General features: G+C 35.0%; 2 protein-coding genes across 2 annotated transcripts; one reads left to right on the top strand and one right to left on the bottom strand.

The window, feature by feature from the left end:
* The first annotated feature begins 1,505 nt into the window (after window positions 1-1,505).
* Window positions 1,506-3,874, top strand: LOC144571973 (uncharacterized). The gene is made up of 2 exons (XM_078321369.1): window positions 1,506-2,138; window positions 3,312-3,874. The coding sequence occupies exons 1-2, from the start codon at window positions 1,614-1,616 to the stop codon at window positions 3,561-3,563; spliced, it is 777 nt and encodes a 258-aa protein (XP_078177495.1). The 5' UTR covers window positions 1,506-1,613; the 3' UTR covers window positions 3,564-3,874.
* A 259-nt stretch (window positions 3,875-4,133) lies between these two features.
* LOC144571970 (putative polygalacturonase) lies at window positions 4,134-7,310 on the bottom strand. The gene is made up of 6 exons (XM_078321365.1): window positions 6,761-7,310; window positions 6,339-6,459; window positions 5,641-5,815; window positions 5,456-5,526; window positions 4,810-5,185; window positions 4,134-4,513 (listed from the first exon to the last, which is right to left on the bottom strand). The coding sequence occupies exons 1-6, from the start codon at window positions 7,091-7,093 to the stop codon at window positions 4,270-4,272; spliced, it is 1,320 nt and encodes a 439-aa protein (XP_078177491.1). The 5' UTR covers window positions 7,094-7,310; the 3' UTR covers window positions 4,134-4,269.
* Between the last annotated feature and the right edge of the window lie 6,769 nt (window positions 7,311-14,079).

Raw genomic sequence — 14,079 nt, 5'->3', positions numbered from 1 at the left:
TTTCAATTTGTCAAATCATCGCAAGGCTGTGATTTTTTTTTTATAATTTATATCTAATATATTGTATGAATATATGGGATCTCAAAACAATAAAATAATTAAAGTGGAGAGGGTCTTAAAACCAAAGTCGAAATTGGGATCCGATTTTATTCTCTCACTTCTAACTCCCTCAAACAGAGAATGGTTTTCGGTTTTTAATTCCACAAACTGAGCACCAAATCCAGTTTTTATTCATTGGATTTTTTTGTGGCAATAACAGGAAGGAAATAAGTTCAAATGAGTTCAAATTTGATACCGAATATCGCATCCGGTTTTCAAATTTTCATACTGATGGAAGTGCTTATAATATTTATAACCAACCACATGCAAGTGCTTAATCATGTCTCTTGATCTCTTGAGATCAAGATTCTTTAGGTATACTCCTTATATCTTTCTCTTTTGCTAATTTTATCATGTCTCTTATATCTTTTGTTGTTGAATTCGACGTAAACGGCTAAGCAGCACCTTTTTAGTACGGTCATAGAATTGCATATACAACATTAAGTTCCTTAATTAGTACTAATAAAGTTTAATAAGAAAAAACTTAATCGCATATGCAACATTAAGTTCCTTAATTAGTACTGTCATAAAATTGCATATGCGATTAAGTTTAAATAAGAAAATAAAATAACTTCAAATAAGGATAAATCCAACGTATATATGTAATATAAACTTTTTGGCTGTTCTTAATATTGTAATTTAACCTCTCAAATAGTAGCCAACGGAAAAAAGTTAACACCGGAATCAAAAGTCATTTACATTGAATCCTTCCACGGAAATAAATCTGCTTTTATTCCAATTTTTATGTCTGAATCTCGATAAAAAAAAAAAAATTCCAAATCTCAACAAAAATCAACGGTTAGAATCGTAATAACAGGTTCATGTAGCAGATTTATTTCCATCTTTCCACATAAGAGTAACAACGGAAATATATTATGTTAAATGAAAATATCCATTATTTTTGTCAAGATTTTTTTTAAGGATACCATAATAAAAAAAATAAATTAAAACAATTCCGTTTTGGGGGAATGCCACTTTTACTTAGACCGCAGATTGGCTCTACAGCTCCATTTTCGGAGGACCGTAGAGCCAATACGAGACCCCACTTTGCATGTTGCAAACTTGCAACAAACCAAAACACCTACTGGGATCGTTAAGTGGGGTCACATATTGGCTCTGTAGTCCTCTCAAAATGGAACTATAAATTGGCTCTGCAGTCTAGGTAAAGTTGAAATTCTCCAAAATGGGGTGTTCTGATTTTTTTACTTTTTATCATGGTATATAAAAAAAAATCGGCTATTTTTGACATAGTTTATCTTTGGAATATTTGCTTGAAGCCTTAATATATCCCGGGCAGCCAGGACATCTCCATTTTGACCCAAAAGATACCGACCCAAAGTTCTCAGCCTCAGGTCCCACTGCCCCAGTTTTTCCTACCCCGAACAAAACGACACTTTCTCCATTGACTTTCTTTCTCTGTGAGACACCTCTCCTCGACTCCTCCCCACCAGCCTCTCTCTACAAAAGCCCCTCTTCACCAACTAATCTCTTTCCAATTCAAACCCACCAACACCATGGCTCGCTTCTCTCTCTCCTTTCTCCTCCTCCTCCTCTCTCTCTTCTCCCTTTCGCTGGCCTTCTACGTGCCCGAACATGACGGCCTCCTTCCTGTGCCTGAAACAGAATCCGAATCCTCGTTCCTCCCCCAACTACCCAAGCCAGAATTCGAATCCGAATCCAAAACTGCTACCCTGCCCGAAATCCCCAACCCTGAACAGGAGGAGAAGTTTGAAATCCCCGAACTATCCAACACAGAACCCGAGGAGAAGCCTGAAATCGCCGAGACCGTCCAGTACATCGTAGTTCCGGTTCACAGGTTCAACGATGTTCGCGACGTTGAGCACCTTAGGGATATCGGGTTCTCCCTCCGCCTCCCGATGCGCCATGGCCACCGCCATCACCGCCATCACTTTGGAGGTTTCGGGCACAGATTTGGCCCCAGATTCAGGCACGGGTTTGCGGGTCGGGGACCTCAGATGGAGGGTTACCCTGGTTTGTTGAACGGCGCTGAGGATAGAAAGATGGAGATGCCAGAGATGGTAATTCTTTTCTCTTTTTTCTTTTTATGTGGAAGTGAAATTCGATATACTTTTAGGGTTCATTTATAGAACTTTATACAAGATCAGATTTTAATCAAGGATTGTGGGTTCAGGTTGAGTCCGATGCCCGTTGAACCAATTTAGTGGGTCTTCAAACCTTAGGGTTTTCAAATTGGACACTTATTAATGGGTCTGATTTTATCAAACTCAATTCTTTCAATTAAAACTGAAACACTGACTTTTGCATACCCACTGGACCCAAATTGATCCAACACTTATGATTCACTGATAACGGATTTAATTAGAGAATTTGGCAATCAACAAGAGTACAATCTAAATTTAAAATCAAATATTACTTGTGATGTAGATGGATTATTTTTCATGCACCTGAGAATGATGGATATATGTTTCTACCATCCTTGTGAGATATAATCAGTCTGTATATCAAATGGTAATCAAAATACATGTTTTTTTTTTTCCTCTTTGGTTTTTGAAAATTATCTGGCCTGTTTCAAAAAGCATTGTCCATATTGTCAAAAATATGCCTTAATCAATTCATTTCAAACCTTTATAATATTATTATTGAAAATAATTTGATTGGAGAAATTATTGTAAATAATTCAGCATTTGAACTTGTTGGCTTAGTTAATAAGAAAGGCTAGCCTTTAAATAAATCTCCTTCGTGAGAGATCTTAAGTTCTAGTATTCTTAATTGCTTTTCTAAACTTTTTAGTTGGGTTGAGTTGCATGTTGCTTATGATGATTAAAACAGATCTGACCTCAACCTGTTTCCAATGTACCAATAATATTTAGTTGTTTAATAAATAAATCTGGTTTATCAACATGGTGAGTCTTATCAATCAGGGTTTCAAAATTGAATAATGAGTTGCAATTGATAATGGCTTGGACCAAAATGTTTCCTCATTTCATATATTACTTTCTGGCAAAGTCTAATGCAAAGCCCTATACACTATTATTCTAGGCTTGTAGAACTTGCCAGGGTTGAAACAGACATTTGGGCCACTGTATTTGTACCCAAAACACTTCAATTAAATTGGGTCCATTTATGGGTATCGGAATATTTTGTGTGTGCTTTCTTAAGCAGTGTTGGAATCAGGAAACAGTGTTTTATGCAGACTTGTCATATGAACCTATTCAATTTTTTCTGTACAGGCAATGCGTGAGAAATTTGTCAACTCTGACAAAACAGAGATGCCCATGGAGAATGAAGAGAAGATGGAGAGAGCAAAGGAGATAGTGAAGAAAATGAGGAAGTGCAAGCACCACTACATGGAAAGGGGGATGATGCATAGGCACCATGAGCACCACCATCCCGAGCCTAGAGAGGAACCAAGAGAGGATCCAAGAGTGGAGAGAGAGGAACACGGTTTCGTCAAGAAGCTCTGGAATCTCTTCGACTTCTGAGGAAATTCTCTCATATAGATGACGGTGCAGTTTCTTGTGCCACCATACATGTTATCCTTTGATGTACTTGTATTACATGTAATTTAGTTGGGGGTACTTGGGTTTGTATCATCTCGTCTTTCTTTGTGTTCTGATGAGTTGTTGGAGAGACCTGTTGTATTATATCTGTTACTCTCGTGCTAGTTATGGCGTTGAACATGTATTATTTCGAGTCAGTGTTGTATGTTTTCATGTATTTATTTCTCTTTATTTGCATATCTTTGATGCATGTCAGTTACTGTTCTACATTCAAATAAATGTGTCACGCATCATGGCTCTTTTGTGTTACCATATATATATTTTGTTCATATAAGGTGTATATATTATTTTCCTTTAAGTTAAAAAATCCTAGATGTTTGAATAAATATATCCATCATTTAAGTTAAAAAATTCTAGATGTTTGAATAAATATATCCATCATTAATTTTTCCAAAAAAAAAGGAGACAGGAAACAGGAAAGGGCACGCTTTACACTGACGACCCGGCACATTCATTGCAAAAATTACACAGATTGGGCCATTTTTGCAATAAAACTATCAGGTCGAATCAAACGACCATCAAAATTTAAAGAACAAACAACACCAAAGCCCAATTGCACAAAAACTAGCAAAGGAAACAAAACCAATATACTAAAGAACAATAACAATGTAACTATCATTCTGTTCTCTTAGCAATATCCTGCAGAGAATGAGGTGGCCAGCTCAGCACATGGCCATGGTTGTACTCCCAACGCAGCCCCACTGACGTCCCGGCACATCCACTGCATATTCTTCGACCCCCACAATTTGACATTGTTTAGACAAATTCGAGTGAATCTTGAACTTGTTATTCCCTCAATGGCCCCCGGCTGCTGCACGTTGACCCCCCATACATCCTTTATGGTCACACCATCAACTATTGGCACAGCATATCTGCAGATTCTTTTGGAGTTAAGTGCACATTTGATTGATAATTCTGCACAATTTATCTATCCTGAGATGCTTTTATTGGAGTTAAGTGCACATTTTATTTGTCCTTAAGATGCTTTTATTCAAAATTTTGGATATACTCAATTTCTTCATGTGAAGACATGAGTGACTGTTGGTTTAATAAGTTGTAACCAATGTGCCTACAGGGAAATATTTGCTTCTCAATAGCTATAGGTATCAATGCATTGATCCAAAGTCAAATTAGTATTTACATAATTAAAGTAAGATTTATTACATACCGGTTGAAATAGTCGTCGGGATGGTCACCTACATCTCCCACTATACGAATCCCTTTACGAACATTATTCATGTACACATTCTTGAATGTCACATCACGTATGTACCCGCCTCGACCCACATTTGTCTTCACATGGATGCCAATGCCAGTATTATACAAGTTAACATCCTCTACAAGTACTTTCTGGACTCCGCCTGATACCTCGCTGCCAATGGCAATGCCGCTAAAGGGTGATGAGCCACGTACACGTCGGATGGTGATATCAAAGCTGGGACGGCCATATTTAATGCCGTATTCATCCCAGCCACTCTTTATAGCAACCATGTCATCACCAGTTGATATGTAGGTGTCTTCTATGCATACACTTGTACTGGAGTCTGGAACACAAAGAAAGGTAAGGTATTACAGTAGATAAGTAATTTGCATTCAATTCATACAAATTGTTGCATGTTTCATTCAATCCATAAACCCATAGCTTATGCAAATAACACCAAACAAGCCAATAAAATACAAAAGCAAAGCAAATATGTTGCATTTGAGTTCAAAGGAGATAAAACTGGTACATTTACAGGTTTTTCTACTTCAAAAAAAAAAAATTAATGAAAGAGTTGCATGCTTATTTTATTATGAGGAAGATGTGAAAGTACCTGGATCAATTCCATCAGTGTTTGGTGAATCATGAGGCGCAAAGATTGATACAAATTTTATAACCACATTGCTGAAAGGTATAAAAACGGTCAAATGCATTCTTATGGAGTATAATTATACATGAGTAAAAGCTGAACTACAACAAGATATACCAGAAAAATAAAAAGGAAGAAAATTGGAATACCTGGAATAAACCGGATGGATATTCCAGAAAGGAGAATTGCGAAGAACAACATTAGAGATGAGAATATCACTGGAATGCATAAATTCTATTAGATTAGGCCGTGTATAACGAAGAGTTCGTTGCCTCCACATATTCCACCACACCTCTCCTTGTCCATCTATTACCCCCTCCTCACCTATTCAATTATGCAACAAAAAACTTAATCTTATAGTACATTAATTACTATTTTATGTTTAATTGGAAATAGAACTTTAATAAACAAAAGTGGATCAGTTCATGTCGAATGGAGTCATTGCAAATGTCCATTATATTCTTGTGAAAACTTCAATAAAATTCAGTATTGCAAAGAGTGGTTTGAATAGACTGGGCCAATGTTGAATGAAGCCCACAATTTTCCTCTATATTATTTTTGAAAACATATAATTAATTCACTCAATATATACATATACATTGAGGTAGGTCCCACAATTATCATATTATTCATATAGAACTGGACCCCAGAATCCAGATACAGATACAAATTAGCACCGTACAGTATAGTTATACAAAGATAAGATAACCAATTAGTTGCTTACTCCAAAGCGAGTCCTTAATTTTACAGCCCCAAAAGTTACAAGTTCATAGATTAATCTAGAGAACATCTAGCATGCAGTGTAATATACAGAATTAAGTCATATTAAATTGCATGTAGTATGTACCTGTTATTATCACATCACGAAGTCCATTTCCATGAATTAGACTCGTGTACCGGCCTCCCGGTAATTCTCGTCCCCTTCCATAAGATGGCAAAGGATCCATCAATGGCCAATTCCTTGTATCCTACAAACACACAACATGAGTTACATTATTGCCTAAATATCTTATTTCTTAACTAATCTTGGAATTACATATCAGGAAAGGCAGTACAATTCTATAGTCCAAAATCAAGTGTTAATTCAATCTAAGAGTAAATCACCCTTAAAATAAAATTATTCATTAGAACACCTATCTCAACAATAGGCACAATGAAATAATAACAAAAAAAAGGATGAAGTATTTACTCGCATTCAAATTCCCATGCCAAATGCTACGTACCAGTATATACCAGTTTGACAAGCACAAAATTAAAATAAATGAATACCTGAGTGGCCTTGAGAATAGCCCCTTTGGCCAAGTAAAGAGTCATGTGGCTAGTCAAGTTGAAGCTTCCAGTTAACCAAACTCCAGGAGGCACATACAACATTGTCCCTCCAATTCTTCTCATGTGGGATATTCGGTACACCGCCTTTCGAAACGCCCACGTGTTCACCGTCTTCCCATCCCCGACCCCGCCGAAATCTTTAATTGAAATCACCTCCCTCCGCTGCCTCATCGGCACCTTCCCGCTACATGTCACTACCTCATTGGCCATGTAACAATGCCATAGGAAAGGTGACACAAGAACCAGCCATAAAATTATTCTTGTTGGTGCCATTGTTTTGTGAATTCAAGGGGAACTATGGCCAAACAGAGAGGAACAAAGCGAGCTTTTTAAGGAGGAGAGGATACAAGAGGAAGAGAACAAATAACTGAGAGGGGGAGGGAGTGGGCCAGGGAAAAAGCTATGGGATTGTGAGTGCTGTCAATCAAGTACTAAGGTAAGCAAAGAGGTACCAGCATGCATGAGCGTATAGAGAATGTTGTAGATAGAAAGGATAATTTTTTTTTAACAGGAAGTATCGGATTGTTTATTTTAGTGGGTTCACGGGTTGGGTGGGATGGAAATTGGAAAGCGAAAAGAGGAGAAACGACGAATTCGCATCCTTATCTCATATTTTGCGTGACCTTTTGGAAAATCTCAACTGTTCAAATACGTTCTGCACGAATCTCAAAGCTAAAATAATACTAGCCCCTGCGGTATCCCCGAATAGGCACCGGACACGTCGGTCACGCAAAATATGAGATATCTCAGAGGATACGTACTCGGAAACGAGTAGAGTGGTGGGCTTGTGATGAGAGAGAGAACACAGGAATCTTCTGTGTATTTATTTGTTTATTTATTGTTCTTGCCATGTCAGGAGAAATAGCTGAATGAATCAAGGGACCAGGGTCTAACAGATTTTAAGGAGACGAGTGAAAATGGTCTCAATTCCAATACCTCACAGGTCAATTTAATGAAATTCATTCATGCCAATTTGATGTATTAGTTATGTAACACTTGTTTTGATGGAATTCATTTATTGCTGAATTGAAGTCATACCAGCACTGTTACCTCTTGGTTACGAGCAAATTCGACTCAATATCTCCCTACAAAGCAGACATAAAAATTAATTCGAAAATATAAACCGGAATAAATTTTACATAGAGATCAAGAAAGAATATACAGTAAATTAAGATTATACTTCAAATTAGTTCAGGAGCGTCCATAGTTTAATATCCTATAATTACAACTGCATTCTCTACTATGAAACGAGTAGATGATACCAAGATGAGATTGTTTTATTCCTTGCATTCATGTTTCATTGTGGGTTAAAGTTATATAGAATAAGTTATTTATTCTAAGTTAAGATTGCATGAATATTTAATATTTGTGTGTTAAAATTATGGTAAAATAAGTTGAATTTTTAATGCTTATATATTATCTTATGCATTTAATTTATTACATCAGCATTTTTTTTAATTAAAATATTATAAATGTTAGTTTAGTTTTACACATTTATGGGACTGACTGAATGCTAGAGTACAAACGGATTGGTTATTATCCATTTGGATCCGAATTCATATTTAAATACATATAATTTGTAGGTACGTTAGTGCTGTCACTTGGACAATTTGGAAACATAGAAATAACTTGTGTTACAATAATATCCAAATCAAAACTGCAAGATCATTGATTATGATGATTAAGTCTCTTTGTTTATATTGGACAGGTGTTATGAAGAAGAAGTTCAAGGATACCGTCGGCAATTGACTTCCAGTGATTGAGGACGCCATACCTCTTAACGAATTTATGCTTATGCCTCTTGTGGTGTACTAGCTTACAGAAGCAGAGGCAAACCCTGAGCTCTCCTAGATTGACTATGAAGAATGCAGTCACATTTTGTTATAACCACGTTCTGAGTGACTTAGTATTAGCAAATTTTAAGTACTTTTGGTTATTAGCTTTAGTAATGCTATGATTGATATATGAACTGTTTACTGTTTTTGTGGCTTAAGACATTGCCAATTCAGACAGTGTGATTCCAGACTGCTGGACGTGTCATGATTGTCTAATTTTGTATTTAAATCAATTTCAGTTAAATGAAATGAGCCTTTGCCTTTTTTCTTTTTTTTAAAAAATAATTTGTAGGTACGAATACGGATACAATTTCGAAAGCGGATATGATACCAATATGAATAATTATTTATATCCATAAATTTTAATTGAACTTTTAATTTAATTAACGGATAACCGTTAGTATCCGCTATAAATTTTTTCATGAATCTTGCAATTCTAGCTCACCGCTTTGACATGAAACTCCTTATTTCTCTAAAGTTGGCGAAAGAATAAATTAAAAACTGTTTGCTCTGACAAAGCATTAATTTTGGCAAAACTTCTCTCAGCCGTTTGGAGCAAAAATAATTGTCTGTAATGTAATACTTATTTGATGACTTTTAAAGTATGATTTTTTTGTTTTCAATTTAGGTCTTTACAATGTCTCAAATGGATTTTTAGGTTAGAGGTGTGAATGACATTATTTTATTTGTTTATTCAATTTGTATCCTATTAAAAAAGAAATATAAGAATTATATATTTTTTTTATTAGCTTATTGAGTATGGGTACGAATAACGATTTTTAATACATAATACAATATAGTTTTATATTATATTAAATTTTCATAATACAAATTAGTTGTATTTATTATTATTATTTTCTTTTTTTCTTATTTAAAAAAATATTTTATCAAAAGTACAAATTGAGATGTCAATGAAACTTTTTTACCCGTTTACCCAACCGTACCGTATTTAAAAAGACGAATAAGAGTAAATAATTTTTGTTTGTTATCATAATGGGTATGGGTATGGAAATGCCTCCATCCAACCCTGTATCGTACCCGTTGACACTCCTAAGTAGGGTAAATTGAAAATTTAATAAAATACAAAACTTTATTGTATCATGTAGTATCTTCGTACAAATATATATCTATATATATAATTTTATTTTTTAAAATTATCTTATAGAATAACGAGTAAGATAATGAAAAAAAATCTTACTTTTATTGGTCTTTTCGGATACGATACGGATTGGATAAACAGATAAAAGGGTGTCATTGACACCCCAACCCCTACTCTAGATTGGTATTTTTCTTTATTGTGTATAGTGTTAGTTTTCAATTGTATTGTATCATAATTATCGATCAGGTCTGTTGTATTTTGTATCAATGATTTACAAAAGAGAAAAAAGAAGTTCAAAGAAGTGAAGGTAAAATATGACTATGAGAAAAATTATTTTATTGTCCGAAATATATCTGTGTTTTATGTTTTTTTTTTATTTTCTAATGAGAAAAATATAATAAAAAAGTATGTTAATTTTGTTATATGAATTAGATATCCGAATTATATTTATATTTGTATTCATATCCATTTATAACCGATCAGTATTCATATTTGTTTAATATCCGATCCATATTCATATCTGTTTAATATCCAATCTGTATCTATAATTCTATATTAAAAAAACTAATACGTATACAAATATAATTTTAGCACTATCTAATCAGTTAATTTGCACTCCTACTAAATATACATACACTAATTTTACTCTTACATGACAAAAATTTAAACGTAAATATATTAATGTGCAAACACACAAAATTACAACTAAAGGTTTTCAGAACTAAAGAAATAACATTATATAATTTTGAATACAAAATATATATTTAACTAGAGATGTGATATAAATCTAATAACAATATATAACATATCACATATAATTTTACTTTCTCTGCAACTTTGTGAAAGTTTTCACAATACGTTCTTAATATTACTTCAAATAATATATCATGCAGCAATATTCATAACACTAAGCAGCTTCAAATTAGAACAACAACAACAACAACAATTGTAATAATAATATATATTAATAATTATTATTATAACAACAACAACAGCAACAGCAACAACGACGACAACGATGATGATTTTCATAGTTGACAATGATAACGATAATAATGCTAATAACAATAACATGGAATAAGTTAACCCACCTATCTGGGTTGGTTAACTTACGACAACAACCAAACATTGTGTAGCACAGTGGCTGAGGCATATGTCCTCATGTGGAGCTGTGGAGGTTCTTAAGTTCGATACTGGATAATAGAAATTAGAGAATGTGTGTGTATCTAGGACTTATGTTAAAAAAAAAAAAAAAAATTACGACAACATAAATATTTTTTTGTTTAATGTTATTTCATCATACTTTATTCATATTTGATAGCATGCATAATTACGAAATAAGACACTTATTATGTGATTTATGCTACAATCAAATATGTTTTGATAAATTGCCAACGCTCAACGATTTGTTGTGCTCCGTGAAGCTCAATTACAGTCGAAGCTATATAAAATTCATCCCAATTATAGAAGCTATATAAATACTTACTTGGTAGGCTACTTTATAAATATTCCTTAGCGCTAGGCAAATCTTAATTTAATCAATAGCTTTGATCATGTTAGGTGTTGAGTTATATGTATATAATTTTCTCATCGAACTTCATTGTTAAATCTTCCAGCTTTTATGGCATATTGGATATTTAAAAAATATTGTTCAAACTATAAAATAAAAAAAGTTGTAAATATATTGTACTTTATGTAGATAAGACATGTACCAAATTCCAGTTAATTTAGAATTTATTTGACATTCATTAAAAAAATATTAAAATTTTATCTACATTCCGTTAATTTTTTTAGTTATTTGATGGTAGAATAATGGACTCTTAGACATGTTCTATTAAATAATAAAAAAAATACATTTATAATTTTTTTAATAATATTGTAAAACATCAAAATTGATGTCCTATAAATATTGGTTGTTATGTTTCTAATTATTATTTCTCATTTGTAACGGCTAGTAAAATAAATGAGATAAGGAATTAAGGATATATCTGCCGATTATTTTAAAAATACCCAACTAATAAATAAATTAAATAAAAATGTCCAGGTTTCAACCGAAATTTTAAAAATACCCCCCCGCAGAAAATATTTGCGCTCTGGAATTTTTATTCCCGCCCGCAGATAATATCTGCGCTCCGACCTTGTAATTACAGATCCGCTGCACGGATCTTAAAGCAAATGAGCGGCCCGAAATTATTGATTGGAAGCGCAGAAATTATCTGCGCTTGGGATTAAATATTCTGCCCCACAGAAATTATCTGCGCTCCAACCTTTAAATTATATGCACAGATCTTGAAGCCTCCTTTCTTCTCCAAACGGCACCCCCGTGAAAACCCCCCTTTCTTCTCCAAACCCCACCCCCGTGAAAGCAAGACTGCCCGTGAAATCTCTCCGCCAAACCCCTGCCGCTCTGCCGTGCTCCGTTCTTGCTCCGCTCTGCCGCTCTGCCGTGAAATCTCTCTGCCCCGCTCTGCCGTGAAATCAGGTTAGGCATTCCCGTAATTAATTGATCACATCCATCTTTATTGCTGGCATGATCACATCCATCTTTATAATTGTTATTATCATTATTATTCAAATGTTTGGACTTCGAATATAGATCATAGTATGGACCAATGTGCATTATGCAATAGCACCGTAGCCTTACTCTTATTATTATTATTACTGTCGTTGCCATCATCATCACCATCACTGTATGGAGGGAATGGAGCTCTTCAAAAAAAACTTGGTACTGACAGGATAAACTTGCTTCCTCTTTGTTCAAATTAAAAACCCATTTTGGTGCTTGTCTATGAGCAATAAGTTAACTTTCTGAGGGCATTAATGCAAGAGTTTTCTACTGGTTTGACGATATGTCATTTGAATTTTTGTTTTGTTTCTTTTTTTTTTTGAAAGATTTATTAAATAGGCCTACAAGATTCTATTTTTTGGTGGTTGTGATTGAAATTATGTGTTCAATTGATGCTGGCATCAAATGGACTGACATATTTTGTAGAGGAAATTCATTATTTTGTTGTTTTTTTTTAAACTGGAACAATGATTTTTTCTGGCAGTACTTCTTTGAGTACTCGGAGCCGTTTGTTGTCATGATACCAAATCGGTATCCTCCATCACATGTCTGGAAGATTTTATCAAAATTTGATTGCTCCATGACATCATTAGGACGTACTTTGCCCACTCTCCTAAAAAAAGCATTACACCTAGGATTTTGCTGCAATAGAACAAAGTAAAATTAGACAAAATGCATCTGAAATAAAAGAAAATGAACAACATAATTAGACAATATTAGACATACCATGGCGAAATCTTCAAACATCTCTTTCAGCCTTCTTGGCTTCTTCTTCTTGGCTCCTTGTTTGAACCTAGTTCCGTACCATTTGTCCTTCCCACAAGCCTGAACCAGATTGTCGGCAACATGCTGGATACAATATATGTGCACAAAATTATTCCGGTCCCATCCGTATTCAGGTTTCAATGCAGCTTTGATACCCTTGTGTTGGTCTGATATAACACATACGAATCTATTAACACCAATCACATTATTTCTAAGCCATTGCAAGAAAAAACCCCAATTATCTTCATTCTCCTTGTGCACAATTGCAAATGCTAGAGGCATCAATTGGTTCCCGGCATCATAGCCACAAGCCATCAAAAGCCTGCCCTCATACCGCCCAGAAAGGAAGGCTGCATCTATACTGATCACCGGTCTCAAGTAATTAAATGCGGTGATGCATGGTCCGTAAGCCCATGCCACGGCCACGAATTCCACAACACCTTGCTTGACCAATCCTGTATTCTTATCGAAGCTCGGCTTCGTCAGAAAATCATGCCTCGAGCCGGGATTCTTATCACATATCCCGATAAGCAATAGTTTCATAAAGTTGTACGACTCTTCCCAACTCCCAAATTGACGGGCAACTGCTATCTCACGACCTCTCCAAAGTTTGTTGTACTTTGGGGTTATACTGCCAAACCTAACCCTCACACAGTGTGCCACACTCCGGATGCTCATAGTGGGGTCTTCCTTAATGTTGCTCTCGATGATATCTGCGATTATTGATGCCGTCAGTTGTGCATGGTCGGTCCTGGTGTACTCAGACGTGCAAGTGTGAGGCGTGTCTTGCTCGGTTATCATCCATGTATCTCCTGCCTTTGTTGTTTTTGCCTTCAGTTTGAAACGACAACCCGAAGTGCTGCATCTAATTTCCAGCCGGGATGTGTCACTTCTCTTCGTATATGTCTCCTTGTTCTTGTCAACATGGTACTCTCTGATCTTTTTGGTAAGTTGTTTTTTGTTAGGAAAGTATTGGCCTTTTGCGAGCTCACTC

This window comes from Carex rostrata, chromosome 19 (genome assembly GCF_964058835.1).
Source record: "Carex rostrata chromosome 19, lpCarRost1.2, whole genome shotgun sequence".
Taxonomy (NCBI): domain Eukaryota; kingdom Viridiplantae; phylum Streptophyta; class Magnoliopsida; order Poales; family Cyperaceae; genus Carex; species Carex rostrata.
The sequence above is the reverse complement of the archived record's forward strand: the minus strand, read 5'-3'. Positions and strand labels throughout refer to the sequence as shown.

Coding starts and splice junctions, on each gene's coding strand:
- LOC144571970 (XM_078321365.1), bottom strand. CDS start 7,093: ATGGCACCAACAAGAATAATTTTATGGCTGGTTCTTGTGTCACCTTTC. Junction 6,460..6,760: donor CTATTCTCAAGGCCACTCAG/GTATTCATTTAT, acceptor GTGTGTTTGTAG/GATACAAGGAATTGGCCATT. Junction 5,186..5,455: donor CACTGATGGAATTGATCCAG/GTACTTTCACAT, acceptor TTTGTGTTCCAG/ACTCCAGTACAAGTGTATGC.
- LOC144571973 (XM_078321369.1), top strand. CDS start 1,614: ATGGCTCGCTTCTCTCTCTCCTTTCTCCTCCTCCTCCTCTCTCTCTTC. Junction 2,139..3,311: donor AGATGGAGATGCCAGAGATG/GTAATTCTTTTC, acceptor TTTTCTGTACAG/GCAATGCGTGAGAAATTTGT.